We start from the raw sequence: 20,182 nt of genomic DNA on the forward strand, positions 1-20,182 counted from the left end.
AATTCGTTAAGGAATCGGATAGCAGAGTATTTTTGTGGGGCCTGAGAGCACATCAGATACACCAAATTGCATTCTGAATACGAGGAATGTCCTTCTGATATAAAATAATTTTATTTTTTTGAAATTCATGTTATAATACACATTTTATAGCAAATTATTAAAAAATATTTTTGATATGTTTAATATTAACAGTCCTCGAAGTAAAACTTAATATCTAATGATATATAATTAAAGTGTATGTAGCTGGGAGGAAAAGCCGTCCATCATTTCAAAATTTTGACCTTTCGTATCGAAGATATAAATCCCCCCCCCCCCACAAACGACCTAAATCTTGTCCCGGTTGTTACTGTTATTGCTGGAATTCATTTTGAGTACTCGGAATACTAATCGCATATTATACTCGAGTAGCGAATAGCTGAGCAAGTTCAACGTAAGCTGGTCAATGACCAATGAAACATGTGAAATGGATCGTAAATTCCATCGCAGAAGATACGATCCTTTTTCGAACATTAACCAGTGTACTTCAGTTATATCTATAAATGCGCTTTTGTGAATGCGCACGTGACCCATGGGCACGACATACCAAGACAAGCAAGCGTAACCAAATCCTCATGCATTGACAAGTATACAGAAAGGGATAGGAAGTCTGTAGATAAATATCATCAAATTTAACTATTAATTGAATTGCAAAATTATTACACATTTTGCAATTTCGAATTTGTAATAATTATGTTATCAAAGACAACATTTTGAAAGTATTTGACGACGGAAAAAATATTCAACGACAAAAACGTTTACAATATGATCACAACAAAATAGACAATTTTGCTGCACAGCAGTCTCATGTTGTTCCGCCTTTGCATTCAAATATATAGAAAGACCACTCGCTATGTAGAAGGTCACTTCGAGACTTACTGTCTATAAGCTGTTATGGCCTCGCGGAGGTGGTCACGTGTGCATTCATAAAATCGCATTTATAGATATAACCGAAGTACACTGGTTAATGTTCGAAAAAGGATCGTATCTTCTGCGATGGAATTTACGATCCATTTCACATGTTTCATTGGTCATTGACCAGCTTAACGTAACTACTGTTAACGTAAAAGCTCCGTAATATCTTTCGAAGTTGCTTAAATAGGCCAACATATGTAAATTTAGTGACTTGTAGTTGCATATAGACTATTATCATTCCATCCCTCTTGCTCCTCCTCATTGTCTCCAGTCCAAGAATAAAGGTCATTTTCAGCCCACCCTGACTCCTCTGTATCATCTGTGTCACTTCGCCTATCAGTTATCTTGACATCTGGTACTTTTGATAAGTTTATTGTGACATCAGTATATGAATATGGATATGGTTGCATTGGTTTCTGTTTCTTTTGGTTATGTACCGGTGGGTTATCGTAATTGTCATGATGTTGGAATGCTTCGCCATTAGTAGCGTGGACGGCAGGTGTCTTGTACGAGTCCCTGTTGACTGTTGTGTAGACGGGTGCTTCTTTGTGGACTGTTGCGTATGAAGATGCACCTGATGTGTAGTTATTTTGTGCCTCGTCTGATGTGTAGTTATTTTGTGCCTCGTCTGATGTGTAGTTATTTTGTGCCTCGTTTGATAAGACAGGTGCTGTGCTTTCTCGGTGTCTTATGTTTCGCCTTCTGAAAGGTGACACAAGGTTCATAATTAAGGTTAATATACACAGGAAGAACGAAATATGGAGTTAGTCAATAGAAGTGGACTGCTTTGTTTTCATGGTTTAAGTAAAACGTGATGGAAGTATATGTATTTCAAAAAACAATCAGGGGGGTAGAATTTAGAAATGTGTGAACTCAGGACCGCCGATTGCAGTTGTAAGTTTTATATTGACCGTCTATGCAGACAGGATGGGAGAAAGCTTCCAACATGGATAGTATTGTAGTATAGCATTGTAAAAACTGGGCTGGCTCTGCTCGGTCTTCGCCCTCGTCTCGCGCCTTCGAGCGGGACCCCACTCCCAAGCGCCCTTGACAAAGGTTAGTCAAGATGAATTCTACTTTTTCTGATGTCTACTAATTACAAAATTAGTCGTTGTAATTTTATTTTATTGATCGCAAATCAGGAAAATTAACAATAACAACAATAACAGCATTATAACATCATTAGCTTAGGGACCGCTCATTATTAATGTGGGGGGGGCGGGAAAATGTAGGGGGGGGGGGTTATGTGATTTTCACTTTGACAAACAGGGGCGATTATGTGATTTTATTTTTCCTGATAGGGGGGGTCATATGAAATTTAATAGTCATTCACTATTTTTTTAACACCAAGTATCCTGGAAGGTCTTGCATTATAGTAACAATATCAATCATACCATTGTCTAACTTGACTTATTCGCACAAAATTGTTCCAATTTTGCACCATATTTCACCATTTTAGCTTCAATTGGGCCAAAAAATTGCGCGCTTCGCGCGTATTTGTAGTTATAAACATAGTCAACGGCCAATTCACTATAGCCAAGTTCAAGAAATATTTTCTTTTTCCTTCCCCATCCCCCCAATGTCAAAAAATAAATCTACGCCACTGCGACATGCTACACACACCTCTCAATCCTCACCACATGACCACCCCACCTCCAAGCACACACATATATTTTCTCATCAAAAGTTGATATATTGGCATAGGGGTAAATTCCTGGGGATGGGTGGGAGTTAAATTCCCCCTATTTTGCCAGGGGGATGGTCCATACAATCACCTGTAGGCCTATGTGGGTTTCTGACCAAATGAACCTTATAATTTTCTCGAGCTTCGCGCGCATTTGTATAATACACTTATTTTGTCTCCAAAAAGAGCTGGATTCCCTATGACTTCAACAAATGGTTTCCCACCCCATCACCTCCAATGCCAAAATCCCAATCTATGTGACTGAATTAATTAATATTTAAGTTTGCTTGAAGGGGGGTTATGTGATTTTGTTTGATTCAATTAGGGGGTTACGTGAAATTGATTCATCGCAATAGGGGGTTAGGTATTTTCACCCATAAAGCTCAACATTCTCCCGGCCCCCCCCTCCCGCATTAATAATGAGCGGTCCCTTAATCATCGGCAATAACAATAAAAAGTATAAAAAAATGTCCCTTTAAAAATTACAAATTAAAATTGTCCTTCCCAGGCCCAAGCACATTGCTTTAAAAGAAGTATCCCTAATTTTATTGTTGAAAAGAAAACAATAGAAATGTAAAGTTGGAAAAAAAAATGAAAAACACTTACTTTTTCCAACAGCACCCAATAACCACTACAATAACACATGTGACGAGTAGAGCAGCTCCTCCAGCGGCTCCGGCTATTATTACTTTGGGGAAAATCAGATCAGTATAAAAGCTGTGTCATTATTGTAAAGCTATCTACTATGATATCATTCTTATATTGTCTATTATAATAAATTACACTATTAAGGGTATACGAGGTATTGTTGGTCGAAGCAGCCAAAAATAATCGATTTTCATTATCTGAATCAATATATTATTCAAAAATAACATTTTGGTGTTTTGCAAAAGTTCATTCTACAAATCATATACTTTGAAAACTTGCTTAATTTATTGTTGTTAATGAGTTATGTACGTTTTACAAAAGTGTTGTTGTTTCAGCCTTCTTTACAACATAACTCAAGAGCCACATGACCTACAAAAGTATAATCTGTGATATTTGAATTCTACACGCTCGCTATGAATTAAGCAATGCAATTTTTGCTAAAAGCTCACTACCATTCGCAAGATGCTGTGAACTAATTTTTTTCTGCTGTTTCGACCAACAATACATCGTATACCCTTAAAGACACTTTTAATAGATAGTTTGATCGTTACGATTATTATAAGATTTATTTATTATGTTTAAAAGTAGTTGGCCCAATTTTTTCACATGGTGTTTTCTATCTTAAATTGAGGCATAACACCAAACCAACCTGAATTTAATTGTTGACTTAAATTTGCTCCAGCGGTTTGGATATTACAAGCAAGCACGTGTATTGTGGAGCAGTACGTACTTCCAGTGGTAGTGTACCACTCGTCGGCAGATTTGTGTTCATATTATCTGAAGGATATATCTCAGGTATATCTTAAAGCAATAATGTGTGATTTGCATAAAGAATAGATCCTTATTTAGATTAAATGTTTATTTTCACTAATCACTTTATCTCCTTTTAATTTCGAGCCAAACAAATGAGGTATAACGAAGAAAATTGCGGTTTCATTCCAGCGACTACAATGCGCGTACTACGCTCGTATTACTTGTAACTGCACGGAGCATCGCGCTCGACGTGTGTACATACAAGCTGACATGCACGGTACATGTTAGCAAATAGTCGATCACTGAACTCGGTTTTAATACAAAAAGTTAAATTTTACTGTTATTAAAGCACTTCAGGCGTAGTCTTTTACGTGGTATTTTAGTATACCACTGGGCATTATAATTATGCAAAAAGTAGAAATCCGAGTAAAATTGAGGGCGTCGCTGTGAAGCAAATCACACATTATGGCTTTAATGGAGTTAGTAGAAAAACACGAGCTTTAATCAGATACTAACATTTCCATTTTGATGGGGTAAAGCCAATATCAGCATCAGCATCAGTATCAGCATTATACTTTAGTGTAAAGTACACCCACCGTCTTTAGTTTGACTAACCTGTTATGCCTGATTCATATGATGACGACGTTTGGCTGCTTTCCGTTGTAATTGTCAACAATCTCATACTTCCAGTGCTTGAAGAATGTACGTTTTCTGTAAATAACAAACAATGTTGTGATGATAAAAACGTAGCAAAGTAAAAATAGCTTGATTGAGACATAGGTGACCGACCATGAGTATATCATTTATTTGAAACTTTTTGGAAAAATGCCATTAGTATTTTTACTTAATTATACAATACGACGGTCATTTCATATGTGCTAAAACTCACAAACAACTCACAACTTAAAATTTGGGAATAATTTTTTGGTGTGGATATCTTCTAAAATGTCAAAAACACTCATTTCATTCATATGATCGAAATAGCAATCGAACTTTCATAGCGATATCCATAACGCTGTACGTACATGGCGTATGGAATGTTCACAAAACCATGACATTAAAATGACCCACAGCCACGACTGATGGAATGACACGCATTAATGGTGACATCAGTATTGGAATTTAACGTGGTAAATAGCGATTTTCTTTGTGTTACCTCATTTGTTCGGCTCAAAAATTAAAAGTAAACATATCAGACAGTAAAAGGTAACATTTTGTGTAAAAGAAATTCAAATCTATTTTTATAGAAATGTTACAATAATACCATAATTGAGTTGTCAAGACTTGGCGAAACGAAATAATAATTATAATGCGAATTTCAGAAATGTATAGTGTCAGCATTTTATTTCATTAATTATTCTCTACATAATTGATCACATACCTGAATATGGTGAACATATTGGAAGTTCTCTTTCCCATCTTGTATCGGTAATGGAATCATCAAATATACATTGTACCAAAGGTGTTCCCACCAGAGTGTATTCACGTAGACATTTAAATGTTATGAAATTTTGCACTGATACGAAGTCTTCAGAATTCAGATAAGTATGTGATTCTGGAAGCTGACATCGAATTAGAGACACTGGAAAAATAGAATAAATGCAAATACTACCAAAAATGACAATAGACTTAGTTAACTTCCCGGTAGTTGTCTTGCTTTTTTTAAAGGAGTAAACAGAGAAAACAAGGCATCATGCAGTTATTGTTGCCTACATGTATGCACACAACACAGGGGCACTCAAAATAGGCAATTGACCCCTACTGGTAGCGCTGTGTTGTAGATATAGGAGATGAACTAGTTAGTGTCATATATCAAATAGTATAAAAGCTATGATTTCAGTACTTGCTCTATTCTTTTCAAAATATCTGAATTTTCAACCCGGTGCAAGCTTTAATAACGGGGGACCATACATTTGTATATCCAAACTCCCGTGTTATTCCCATTCCCATTTTGCTTCACCGGGCCGCCCTGGCTTTGTCGCATTTGGAAAAGGGGTCTCACGAAACCACGAAGAATAAATTTAGTACTTTCTGTCAATCGAGTGGTTTATTCTCTACATGTCAATCTTTAAATCATTAGTATAGTCCTTATAATAACGGGGGGCCGCCTTGATGAGCAAATGACAGCAAACCACTGAAAATATCCCAAAATTCGGTCAGTGGTGCTCCGCCCGTACGTGTCAATAGCGTCATTATCGATTGGATTAGTCGACCGTAGCGGACAATTCGATCGCTCATGGATTAATATTATCACGTGGTAATAAATTTGCATTGGACAATCGATTACTATAATGGTTTAGTACTGCATATCTCGGTTTAATCTTCACTAAGCGGGTTTATGGCTGGAAAGGTCACGGTGAATTTGCCGTGGACATAGCTGCGCTATGGAAAGAGTGGGGGATAATTCATGTGAGATTTCTTATTGCCTCGCCGTTTCTTCAATTCCTGCATAATGCGTTGGTTTAGTATCCTTATTAAATATATCCAAGTTTATATAATTTTTTTAAATTGAAAAGTTTAATGTGACCTTGTATATGTTTAATATCCCACTCACAGGCAGTCAATATTTGTACATTTGTATGCCATTTTCATCTGTCTAATATGGATGAGAATGTACCCAGCAAACACAAAAACGTTTTAAAAACGTTTTAAATAAGTTATATTTTGGCTTTTGGCTTAGGTAAAAACGTTTTCATAACATTAAAATGTCGGGTTATATAAAGGTCATGATAACGTTTTAAAATGAAAACACAATACAACAATATATTTAAATGTTTTCAAAAAATGTTATTGTAAACTATTTTTGCAAACATTTTTGCCAAATATTGTGTCAATACTTAAATAACATTATGTTAAAATATTTGAACCCAGCAATCACAGAAATGTTCTTAAAATGTTTTTTTCAGATCCTTTTATTAACATTTAAATGTCGGGTTATATAAAGGTCATGGAAACGTTTTTAAAACGTTATTGAAAATATTTTGGGCAAACATTTTTCGCAAAATATTTTTTCAACCTCTGTTTATAATGTTTTGTATCAAGTTTTTAAGAATGTTATTGGAATGTTAATAAAACGTTTTATACCCTTTATATATCCCGACATTTAAACGTTTTCTGTAAAACATTTTTGTTTGCTGAGCAGTAGATTATCAAAAAATGTTTTTGAAGGTTATGAAAACGTTTTATACTCTTAATATACCCTTTATATAACCCGACATTTAAACGTTTTCTGACAACCTTTATAACCTTTTGCGAATGATGTCGAAAACGTTTTGTGTTTGCTGGGTAGTTCCAACAAAATATTTACTACAAATCTGAAAAACATTCATGGTTTCAATCATATGTACTAACTACAGCCTGTCTCAAAAAAATTGTGCAAGTGAAAAGCGCCCTCTTTGGCAATTAGAAAATGTTGTTATGACATGATGCTTACATCAACGTCAAGGGCGTTCTCTTAGCTCTCAAATGCCCTTTGTTCTGTTCAATTTGCTTATTTTAATCTCGAGATATGTTTAGTTAACAACGAAAGGGTAAAATCACAATTGTGCCACTTTTACCATTTACTAGGGAAGAGGGCTGTACATGTAAATCAATGATGGCATCACGTTTAGCAAGAGCTCCTTCGTGAAATCAAAAGAATGCATCAAGTACATAACAACACAAAATTGTTTTTACTGATTTTACTGTTTTATCATGATACAGGTATAATGATTCTCTTTTTCCACTTAAAACAGATTTAAAAAAAATTTCACATTCTACTATAAAATGAAATATATATGGTCAATTCCAGCGAAAGCGGGACAAAATTCTCTCTATGTTAACTTTCCACTTTAAAATGTCATTAATAAAGGAAATCACGTTATTGATGGAGCATATCATGTCACGTCCAATGTGCTCTCTTTGTGCATATAGGCCATTACTAGCAAGTCATACCAGGGGACAAGTTATGATAGCTTAAATGAATTGGCGTTACCCACGAATTCAAAGATAAAGCACCATATATGTCATTGAATGTCCTTCAATCAAAATGAAATAATTACCGTTAGAAAGACGTTTGCATGATCTCTCATCATATGTAAAACGATTGAATTCCACCAAAGTTTGTGGACTCTAGAGGCCATTAAGTCAATTTGGCTAATAATTTTGTTACCCGCGTATCAAAAATAAAATGATCGTTCTGAAAAATGTTAAGTGAATATGCCATAAATGACTATATCATGAAACGAAGTTTCGTTCTATAATTCTGAGGTCCAAGTGATTATTTTTTGCAAATACGTTTTACCCATAAAATTCCATAAAATCAAACTTGACGTTACCCACGTATCAACTGTTACCCACGAGTCCAGCAAATATAATTGCCATAACTTAAATTAACATTTAATGACTTTGGACACTGTATTTTATTTTGACAAGCGCTTAAAATTGTAAATCGTAAAAATACGTTCACCGCTTTAAAAAAGAATCTACGACGGTTTAAACTTTGTTACCCACGAATCCCGAATAGATGCTAAAAAAAAAAAATAAGGAGATTGTTTATTTTAAGTTTAAATCAGCACATATTCAAGCCATGGGTATGCTATAATTTTGACAGTACTTACAGTTTATACACCTAAGAAACGCAAACCCCAAACGGTACTATAGTACTCATAGCTTTACCCACGAATTCGGCGTTACCCACGAATCCAAGGATTTACTCGTAAATTATATGTTTCTTATGCATCTTAATATTTTGAAAACATGCGAAATAGGTTCCAAAACAGTCCTGTTTAATAGCGTCCTCTTGAAGGTATACTAAAGCTGCATCATGAAGTTTTGATTGATTATCCTAAATTACCATTTTTTGGGTAAATGCAATTGGTTAGAGAAACGGGAATCATTGAAACACAATGGAGGAATAACCGCATGGTGGTTTCTAACCTTCTGTAACATTTTCTATTTTGCCGCTTACCAATACATACCTTCAAATATGTGTTACCCACGAACATTTTGGTTACCCACGAATCCCTACTTAAATTATAGTTAACAATGTATTGATAGTGTTTTAGTTCATAGGAACTGTCAAACACGAGTTAATAGAATATTGCTGCATGAAAATATGGAATGATTTTACTAAAATAATAATATAAAACTGTTTTCTCTGTCTATTTGAATTTGGCAACTTCATTATTCTCAAAATGTTTATACCCAAAATGCCATAATGATCCATTCTAAATATTCCATGTAGTCTGTATTTTGATTAAAATTCATTTTAGTGCCATTGCAGCCTGAATTATTGACATACGGAAAAGTATTTTTTTTTTATTAAAAAAATTAATAGGGATTGCTATTTTCCAGACGCTGTTACCCACGAATCCATCCGAGATCCTCATCCTGCGACGAGATACAAAATCTAACTTTATATTTATATGAAGCATTTATTCTAATCTTTCGAAATAATACAGTAATGTTAAATGACAGCCACTTTGGAAAGAGTTCGAAGAATTGACACAATCTTAACTGTACACCTGGTTCTTTCTTAAAATTTGTAATAACCAAAATATTTCTGTATAGATATATGTAATAAAATTCTATTTTACGTTCAAAGTCTTCGCCGATTTCTAGTGTATATGAGTCACACATAAAATATTGAAAGATATTAAAGAAAGTGAAATTTTATGGCGTACAACAGGTGAAAAAGGCTTGAATTCGTGGGTAACATGCATATGCGCATTTAACACTTTATTTGGTCTAGCAAGAAAAGTTATTTTTCAATCCGATGGCACTTCCACCTGATGATTCACTAGATATGATCGTCTCATTTGATAAGTCTAGAATTGAAAAGGAAAACATTTTCAAAATGGCCCCCAGAGAGAATTTTGTCCCGCTTTGGCTGGAATTGACCATATATGTGCATGTCAATGATTTTATCATGGTAAATACTGTTCTCTATGTCAGACATGTTAAAAGACAAACAAATATTACACACTTATATTTAACGAACGCGTAGTACTGGTTGGGAGAGAAATTAGACAACATAATGCACACGCGCTGATTTTGATGCGTCTAATGCACTAGTCCCGAAGGGGGGGAGTGCATTAGACGCATCAACATTACCTATCATTGATTTACATGTGCAGCCTTCTTCCCTAGTAAAAGTGGCACAATTATGATTTTACCCTTTCGTTGTTAATTAAACATATCTCGAGATTGAAACAAGCAAATTGAACAGAACAAACATGACAAACGGCATTTGAGAGCTAAGACTGCGCCCTTGACGTTGATGTAAGCATCATGTCACAACATTATTTTCTAATTGCCAAAGAGGGCGGTCTTCATTTGCACAATTTTTTGAGACAGGCTGTACATCAACTTACGATTATATATAGCTATTTTGAAATCATCTCCACATGTCTGATTCTCGTTGCCGAGACATGATTGTATTAAACATTCCTCATCAGGGCGTTTACCCAATCCACCTTGGTCATAATCTGCATCTGCAGTACCACAGTAACACTGTTCACCAATTTCCAATCCTGCATACTGGATGTCATCCTGGAGATCGACACAATAGTTGATACATCTGCCAATTGTCATGTTAAGAGCACTGAATCTTCCAAGTGGTAACACTCGAAGATAGCGGTCAGGTGTGTTAGTCAATGCATTATAGCCGTCATAAAAGCATCCAATGTAGGCATCTTCATCTGTAATTAATCATCGACATCCATAAATCATCTAGGTTAAAGACCACTAATAGGCCTGGGCGATACATTGAAATACGACGAGGAACTATTTGTTTTCATGGCATTCGAAAAGACTGCATTAAAATCGCTGAAATTGATCAAGTTATATAGCCAACAAAGTACTTTTTAGAGTTTGTTGCTTCAAAATGGTACATTTTCTCTCATTATATGACATTTTTGTTGTAATAGTACCAAAATTCATACGCACGGCTTCGGTTTTTAGTAAACATTCGCCCTATCATATTGTAACTATCAGCTTCGAGGGCGCACTGTCATTTTAAGGTGTTTACGGTTCAGTGCGTTAAAACAAGAAAAGTCTCAGGTCAACCTATGTTGAATTTTTGATCATTTGGCATCTAAATCATATAGTTTCACCTGATATTAGTGGCATTGAACTGTGAGAGTTCTGAATATGAGAAAATTTCACCCGAAATTAGGCATTTTCCCATTGAAACCCGTGTAATACATAATTAGTGGTCTTTAACCTCTATACGAGTACTATAATTCGCTTTACTGTGCAATAGTTTCCACACAAAAATAGAGGACAGAGGACAAAAAGGAGGACAGTAATGCCAAGATGTCCTAAACACAACCAGTAGCGTACCAAACGAGAGTCCCACCCCTGGCCCGAAATACCGGCACAGAACAGAATTGACCAAAAGAAGTATTGTGCACTGTAATGTGCATCTATCTATGGTTCAGTTTTAAGCAAAAAATATTGTCCTCATTTTTCCTATTGCAAAGTTTTGCTCTGTATGACTCGCCAACAATATTCAATTTATACCTTGCAATGCAATCCGCTGATGTAGCCAATTTTATTTATATTATCGCATTTATTTTCGATTACAATCACCAAAAAAAATTTGCGCAATTTGATGAAGACCAGTCGAGTAGTCGTAGTGGTCATGTAGACACTTTTTTTATACTGTAGTACAACCTTTCACGCTCTTTGTGCGTATTAAACGGTATACGAGTGGATGCTAACTTTCATATATTTACGGTAATTTTATGCGATTCTATCATCAAGTGCCAAAAATTAATGTCGTTATCAGGGTGTCGTTTTACTGTTACGGTGCATTATACAAGATGCGCCAACAGTTGAGTTGGTGCACACCGACGTGACGGTCCTTGGAACCGGGGCACAGTGTCATCGCCCCGATATCTTCATGGCAGAAATGATAGGTTGAACCATGGTAGGTTGAATCCACAGCCACGCATGGCCATTTCGACCTGTTTAATAGTTTTAAGACGCCTAATGGGCCGAGGGAAATCCGACTAAGGCTATTGACAATAGCCTGGTGACTGACCTCTCTGTGTGTGAGTGAGCATGGTATACGCCATGAGATCATCTGCTTTTAGACTGCTTCCACCAGTGGCCTACGCTACGTGATAGTTCGGCACATCATATCCAAGCATAAAAATATAGCTTCTTTAGAATAAATACGGGAGATATTCATCATTTTCTACCCCGGTATCCAAAGATTTATCGTCTGATCGTCAAATCGTGCATAGCACATTCACGTGTATCGATCCCGGGTATTCATTTTAGTGTCTCTGCTGTACAAAGTATTAACCAGGCGATGTCGGTGTGCGGGGAACGCCTCCACCAGTTTTTACCGCTACTTTAAAAAATTCTGAATCACCTTTTATTACTTTTAATGAAGAACCTACTATACGACTTTGTTAATTTTTCACCTTAAGATGAACCATCAAAGACTACAGGTAGGGCGTGAGTGCACATCATACATACCAAATAGCATTCTGAATCAGAGGAATTAACTTTTTTTCTGAAATTGGTAATATAAAACACATTTTATGGCAAATCTGGGCCACCGCCATCTGGGCCAACGGTTGAAATAACCCAAATCTATTGCCCCTAGCAGGACTCCCTCAGCGGTCACAGAACACAGTGCAGACTCACGCCAGTGACGCCACTCCATAGATTGGGACAAAGTTAAAGTGCTTTACAAAGAAAGTACCCACGCTTAGTGATGGAATCCATATAAATCAGAAGATACACGCCGCAACTCAACCGTGGCCAGGGCCTCGAGGTCCCGACGCTGTACACTTCTTTGATTAGACCTAAGGTCATCTCAGGTCAATCGTGAAGTCAACTCCTTCACAACATCCTTGGAGCCCTGGCTGAAATTTGATATACTTTTGATACACCACTTTTGATATGTATGAAAAATGTATGAAATAAAAGTATTTGAATTGGAACCCTCATTTCATACACTTTTATGTATCAAAACTGTATCAAATTAACATTGCATACACATTTTATACATATCAAAAGTGTATCAAATGCCAAGATAATGTATCAAAAAAGTATCAAATGAAATGTATCATTTCATTTCATACATATTTGATACATAATTATATCAAAAGTGTATGAAATATGTAACTGTATCAAATCAGGGTTCCAATTTAAACTGTATCAAATTAGGTTTGAAATTTTTATCCTTTCATTTCATACACATTTCATACATAATTATATCAAAAGTGTATGAAATATGTAACTGTATCAAATCAGGGTTCCAATTTAAACTGTATCAAATTAGCGTTGACATTTTTATCCTTTCATTTTATACACATTTCATACATAATTATATCAAAAGTGTATGAAATATGTAACTGTATCAAATCAGGGTTCCAATTTAAACTGTATCAAATTAGCGTTGAAATTTTTATCCTTTCATTTTATACACATTTCATACATAATTATATCAAAAGTGTATGAAATATGTAACTGTATCAAATCAGGGTTCCAATTTAAACTGTATCAAATTAGCATTGAAATTTTTATCCTTTCATTTTATACACATTTCATACATAATTGATATCAAAAGTGTATGAAATATGTAACTGTATCAAATCAGGGTTCCAATTTAAACTGTATCAAATTAGGTTTGAAATTTTTATCCTTTCATTTCATACACATTTCATACATAATTATATCAAAAGTGTATGAAATATGTAACTGTATCAAATCAGGGTTCCAATTTAAACTGTATCAAATTAGCATTGAAATTTTTATCCTTTCATTTTATACACATTTCATACATAATTGATATCAAAAGTGTATGAAATATGTAACTGTATCAAATCAGGGTTCCAATTTAAACTGTATCAAATTAGGTTTGAAATTTTTATCCTTTCATTTCATACACATTTCATACATAATTATATCAAAAGTGTATGAAATATGTAACTGTATCAAATCAGGGTTCCAATTTAAACTGTATCAAATTAGCGTTGAAATGTTTATCCTTTCATTTTATACACATTTCATACATAATTTATATCAAAGTGTATGAAATATGTAACTGTATCAAATCAGGGTTCCAATTTATACTGTATCAAATTAGATTTGAAATTTTTATCCTTTCATTTCATACACATTTCATACATAATTATATCAAAAGTGTATGAAATATGTAACTGTATCAAATCAGGGTTCCAATTTAAACTGTATCAAATTAGCGTGGAAATTTTTATCCTTTCATTTTATACACATTTCATACATAATTTATATCAAAAGTGTATGAAATATGTAACTGTATCAAATCAGGGTTCCAATTTAAACTGTATCAAATTAGCGTTGAAATGTTTATCCTTTCATTTTATACACATTTCATACATAATTTATATCAAAAGTGTATGAAATATGTAACTGTATCAAATCAGGGTTCCAATTTAAACTGTATCAAATTAGATTTGAAATTTTTATCCTTTCATTTCATACACATTTCATACATAATTATATCAAAAGTGTATGAAATATGTAACTGTATCAAATCAGGGTTCCAATTTAAACTGTATCAAATTAGCGTTGAAATTTTTATCCTTTCATTTTATACACATTTCATACATAATTATATCAAAAGTGTATGAAATATGTAACTGTATCAAATCAGGGTTCCAATTTAAACTGTATCAAATTAGCGTTGAAATTTTTATCCTTTCATTTTATACACATTTCATACATAATTTATATCAAAAGTGTATGAAATATGTAACTGTATCAAATCAGGGTTCCAATTTAAACTGTATCAAATTAGATTTGAAATTTTTATCCTTTCATTTCATACACATTTCATACATAATTATATCAAAAGTGTATGAAATATGAAACTGTATCAAATCAGGGTTCCAATTTAAACTGTATCAAATTAGCGTGGAAATTTTTATCCTTTCATTTCATACACATTTCATACATAATTATATCAAAAGTGTATGAAATATGTAACTGTATCAAATCAGGGTTCCAATTTAAACTGTATCAAATTAGGTTTGAAATTTTTATCCTTTCATTTCATACACATTTCATACATAATTATATCAAGAGTGTATGAAATATGGAACTGTATCAAATCAGGGTTCCAAATTAAACTGTATCAAATTAGCATTGAAATTTTTATCCTTTCATTTTATACACATTTCATACATAATTGATATCAAAAGTGTATGAAATATGTAACTGTATCAAATCAGGGTTCCAATTTAAACTGTATCAAATTAGGTTTGAAATTTTTATCCTTTCATTTCATACACATTTCATACATAATTATATCAAAAGTGTATGAAATATGTAACTGTATCAAATCAGGGTTCCAATTTAAACTGTATCAAATTAGCGTTGAAATGTTTATCCTTTCATTTTATACACATTTCATACATAATTTATATCAAAGTGTATGAAATATGTAACTGTATCAAATCAGGGTTCCAATTTAAACTGTATCAAATTAGATTTGAAATTTTTATCCTTTCATTTCATACACATTTCATACATAATTATATCAAAAGTGTATGAAATATGTAACTGTATCAAATCAGGGTTCCAATTTAAACTGTATCAAATTAGCGTGGAAATTTTTATCCTTTCATTTTATACACATTTCATACATAATTTATATCAAAAGTGTATGAAATATGTAACTGTATCAAATCAGGGTTCCAATTTAAACTGTATCAAATTAACGTTGAAATGTTTATCCTTTCATTTTATACACATTTCATACATAATTTATATCAAAAGTGTATGAAATATGTAACTGTATCAAATCAGGGTTCCAATTTAAACTGTATCAAATTAGATTTGAAATTTTTATCCTTTCATTTCATACACATTTCATACATAATTATATCAAAAGTGTATGAAATATGTAACTGTATCAAATCAGGGTTCCAATTTAAACTGTATCAAATTAGCGTTGAAATTTTTATCCTTTCATTTTATACACATTTCATACATAATTATATCAAAAGTGTATGAAATATGTAACTGTATCAAATCAGGGTTCCAATTTAAACTGTATCAAATTAGCGTTGAAATTTTTATCCTTTCATTTTATACACATTTCATACATAATTTATATCAAAAGTGTATGAAATATGTAACGGTATCAAATCAGGGTTCCAATTTAAACTGTATCAAATTAGATTTGAAATTTTATCCTTTCATTTCATACACATTTCATACATAATTATATCAAAAGTGTATGAAATATGAAACTGTATCAAATCAGGGTTCCAATTTAAACTGTATCAAATTAGCGTGGAAATTTTTATCCTTTCATTTTATACGCATTTCATACATAATTTATATCAAAAGTGTATGAAATATGTAACTGTATCAAATCAGGGTTCCAATTTAAACTGTATCAAATTAGTGTTGAAATTCTTATCCTTTCATTTCATACATATTTGATACATAATTATATCAAAAGTGTATCAAATATGCCACTGTATCAAATCAGCATTCCAATTTAAACTGTATCAAATTAGCGTTGCAATTCTTATCCTTTCATTTCATACACATTTTATACATAATTATATCAAAAGTGTATCAAATATGTCACTGTATCAAATCAGCATTCCAATTCTAATGCTGGCCAGCGGGACCACCCTATTTTTGATACATGCCATTTGATACACTTTTGATATAGTTTTCTGATACACTTTATAGACAGTTTTTTTGATACACTTTTGATAGTTTTTTGATACACTTTTGATACAGTTTTTTGATACACTTTTGATACAGTTTTTATACACTTTTGATACAGTTTTTATACACTTTTGATACAGTTTTTGATACAGTTTTTATACACTTTTGATACAGTTTTATACACTTTTGATACAATTTTTTATACACTTTTGATACAGTTTTTCAAATTTCAAAATTGGTCGAATCAAGATCAAATTCAACAAGAATTATCCTTACATGATCTTAACATATTTGCAAACATTAATGACCCCAAAGCTTAAAGTGAAGGGGTCAAAGGTCAAATTTTGAAATTAGTCTAATCAAGCTCAAATTCAACACTGCCCTCTACTGCCAATGCTGACATTTAGCACTTTCCCCCATCACGGAGCAGCTCAATGCACTTTCCCCTATCAACGTTCAAAATTACAACGCAATAGGACAAATGTGTGAGAAAGTATTGCAAAAAAGAAGCAAAACCCAACCAAAATGGAACATACATACATCAGAGGGCCTGCTTGGAAAGCAGTGCTTGTCACTGAAGTTGTTACCCTCAATAAAGAGACAAAAAGGCTACCAATAACAAAAAGATTCAGCAGGGTTTTTTACTATACAGGCATGTGCTATATTCATGCTTAATAATATATACATAGAATAATATATACATAGGCCCTATATATAATAATATATAGTAAGCTTACCTTATCAGAACAAAGTCAATAAAATATCCTCTTTAATCACAGTCCCTGATTACAACTACATTGTAAACTAATGTGCAGTCTACAAGCATGTTTGTATCTTCATCATGAGAAATAAAACACCATAATTTGCTCTAAAATACAGTACATTTCCAAATGCAAATCCTGGTGTTAACTGCATGCATGCCACATGGGCAAATTTGAAAATGATGAGTCATTATCTAGACATGTGATCAGGTTTTGATACAGTTTTGATACACTACAAAAGGTCAGTTTATGAAAGCCCAATTTGATACACTTTTGATATACCTCTAGCCACCCAAAATAAACTAAGTCCAATTTAATACGCTTTTGATACACTGTAGGCAGCCAGAATTTGACTAAGTCCAATTTGATACACTTTTGATATACCTCTAGCCACCAAAAATTAACTAAGTTCAATTTGATACACTTTACATACACTAAAAAACAGGCAAAGTCCAATTTAATATACTTTTAATACACTGTATGCAGCCAGAATTTGACTAAGTCCAATTCGATACACTTTTGATATACCTCTAGCCACCAAAAATTAACTAAGTTCAATTTGATACACTTTACATACACTAAAAAACAGGCAAAGTCCAATTTAATACACTTTTGATACACTGTATGCAGCCAGAATTTGACTAAGTCCAATTTGATACACTTTTGATATACCTCTAGCCACCAAAAATTAACTAAGTTCAATTTGATACACTTTACATACACCAAAAAACAGGCAAAGTCCAATTGAATACACTTTTGATACACCACAAGCAAGGCCAAAATTAACTAAGTTCAAATTTGATACACTTTTCATACATTTTTGATACAGTTAGGTGGTATTTGATACAGTTTTGATACCCTATATTTTCAGTTGATACATTTTCAATACACCCTTTAGTATATCAAAACTGTATCAAATTGCCGTTTGATACAGTTTTAATACACTTTGATACACTTTTTGCTGTATAGAATTTCTGCTAGGGAGTTCTCTTGATGAGGACGTGTGTCACACGTCGAAATATTGAGATTGATTTCAATTTTGTGTTGAATGACTGTTTAAACTTTACCTGCAGTTTCTAATACCAACACGTATGAACATTCATTCATTCATTCATTTTATTTTGCCAATCACCAATCAATAATACAATGTACAAATGCGATTCAATAATGAAATTAATAATAGTAGTAGTATCAATAATAGTAATAATGATGATAATACAAATCATGGCAATAAATAACCAATATAATAATAATAATAATAATAATAATATAATAATGATAATAATAATAATAACAACAAAATATAATAACAATTAAACTTTATACTGCAGTGGTATGTATCATGAGCTTTTTTAAATTTGTGCTCCCTAAAAAAACCACGCTGAGTGATTGCTTTTTCCTTTTTTGTATTTTGCTACAAACTGATTAAACCGATTTGTATTTTGCTACAAAACGATTAAATTTTTGAAGCCCGTTTTGCATTTTTCTCAAAAAATAACTACACACTGGTAACAAAAGTTATATATATTATAGGGGCAAGGAATCCAATTACTTCACTGAAATTTCAGTTATTCAAGACAAGTGGTTCATTATATATGTTAGGAAATGAGGTACATTCTAGCAGTACCCCTTTTCTTATCATAAATAACGTACCGCTTGTCATGAGTCACTGAAATTCCAGTGTAGTATACTGGATTCCTTGCCCCTATAATATAAATAACTTTGTTACCAGTGTGTTATGTCATGATTTTTTGAGAGAAATGCAAAAATAGTCACAAATTTATTAAGGGGTGTATTACCAACATAATAATGCTTGTAACAGAAATGCCATTAGAAATCTTATATTGATCTTATGGCTGCTCCTCTTAATTAAAAAATCGTATTAAAAATCGTAGAGCGATATTTGAATACTTCCGGCTTAAAATATTATTATCATTTATTTAAAAATACGCATTCTCTACAGCTTGTTTTTGGCACTATAAAAATTAGCCTCGGGTACAGCAAATTCTAATTAATTCACATGAAATGTAAATAATTACCTGTAAATGCACACTTCAGCCATATCGCAATTAAGATGTAGACTCTCATGTTGCATGGAAAATTTTGCTAAAATTCCACATTTTTACACTGAAATAATAATTCATGCAATGGAGTATGATCAGCAGCGAAGAACATATTTGAGCAACAGCGTGAAATACCTTTAAACCGTGACGTTCCCCTCAAATAATGTACTTCCTTGAAGTATGTGTTTACACCACCTCCAGTGACTTTTTCGATATTTCTGTTTGTTACAGGTGTTTGTGATAAAGGTCACGTTCCCACAAAACTCATTGAACTGGGAACAGATTTTGTTACGTTGCCTTTGTCATTGCCGTTGTCATGGGTGCATGTTTAACTTAACTGTCTAACGCACTGAAAGAAATTTCACGGTAAATGACGAGTTGTATTTAGAGGAAATAGTTTTGTTTTTATTTACAACAAACAAATCATGTCTATATAGCTCTATACGATGGTCGGTCAGTATGTAATGGAAGTTGATATGTGACCCCGTATATGGATTATTTTCATGGTATTTCTTTATGATCACATAAACACTGTACCTTTGTCTTTCAAACAACACATATAAAAATTCTATCACACACACTTGATTTTGTAACAGCATTAGCATACAATCAATGGTCTACAGTCACTGGCTAAAAATAAGGCATTTTTGTTA

At 33.2% G+C, this 20,182-nt stretch overlaps 1 protein-coding gene across 1 annotated transcript; it reads right to left on the minus strand.

The window, feature by feature from the left end:
* Positions 1 to 87: 87 nt before the first annotated feature.
* Positions 88 to 19,867, minus strand: LOC140145502 (uncharacterized). The gene is made up of 6 exons (XM_072167214.1): positions 19,506 to 19,867; positions 10,390 to 10,716; positions 5,418 to 5,618; positions 4,652 to 4,747; positions 3,242 to 3,323; positions 88 to 1,653 (listed from the first exon to the last, which is right to left on the minus strand). Exons 1-6 carry the CDS (start codon positions 19,552 to 19,554, stop codon positions 1,155 to 1,157), a joined length of 1,254 nt encoding a protein of 417 aa, XP_072023315.1. The 5' UTR covers positions 19,555 to 19,867; the 3' UTR covers positions 88 to 1,154.
* Positions 19,868 to 20,182: the final 315 nt, after the last annotated feature.

Source organism: Amphiura filiformis, unplaced genomic scaffold (genome assembly GCF_039555335.1).
Source record: "Amphiura filiformis unplaced genomic scaffold, Afil_fr2py scaffold_338, whole genome shotgun sequence".
NCBI lineage: Eukaryota > Metazoa > Echinodermata > Ophiuroidea > Amphilepidida > Amphiuridae > Amphiura > Amphiura filiformis.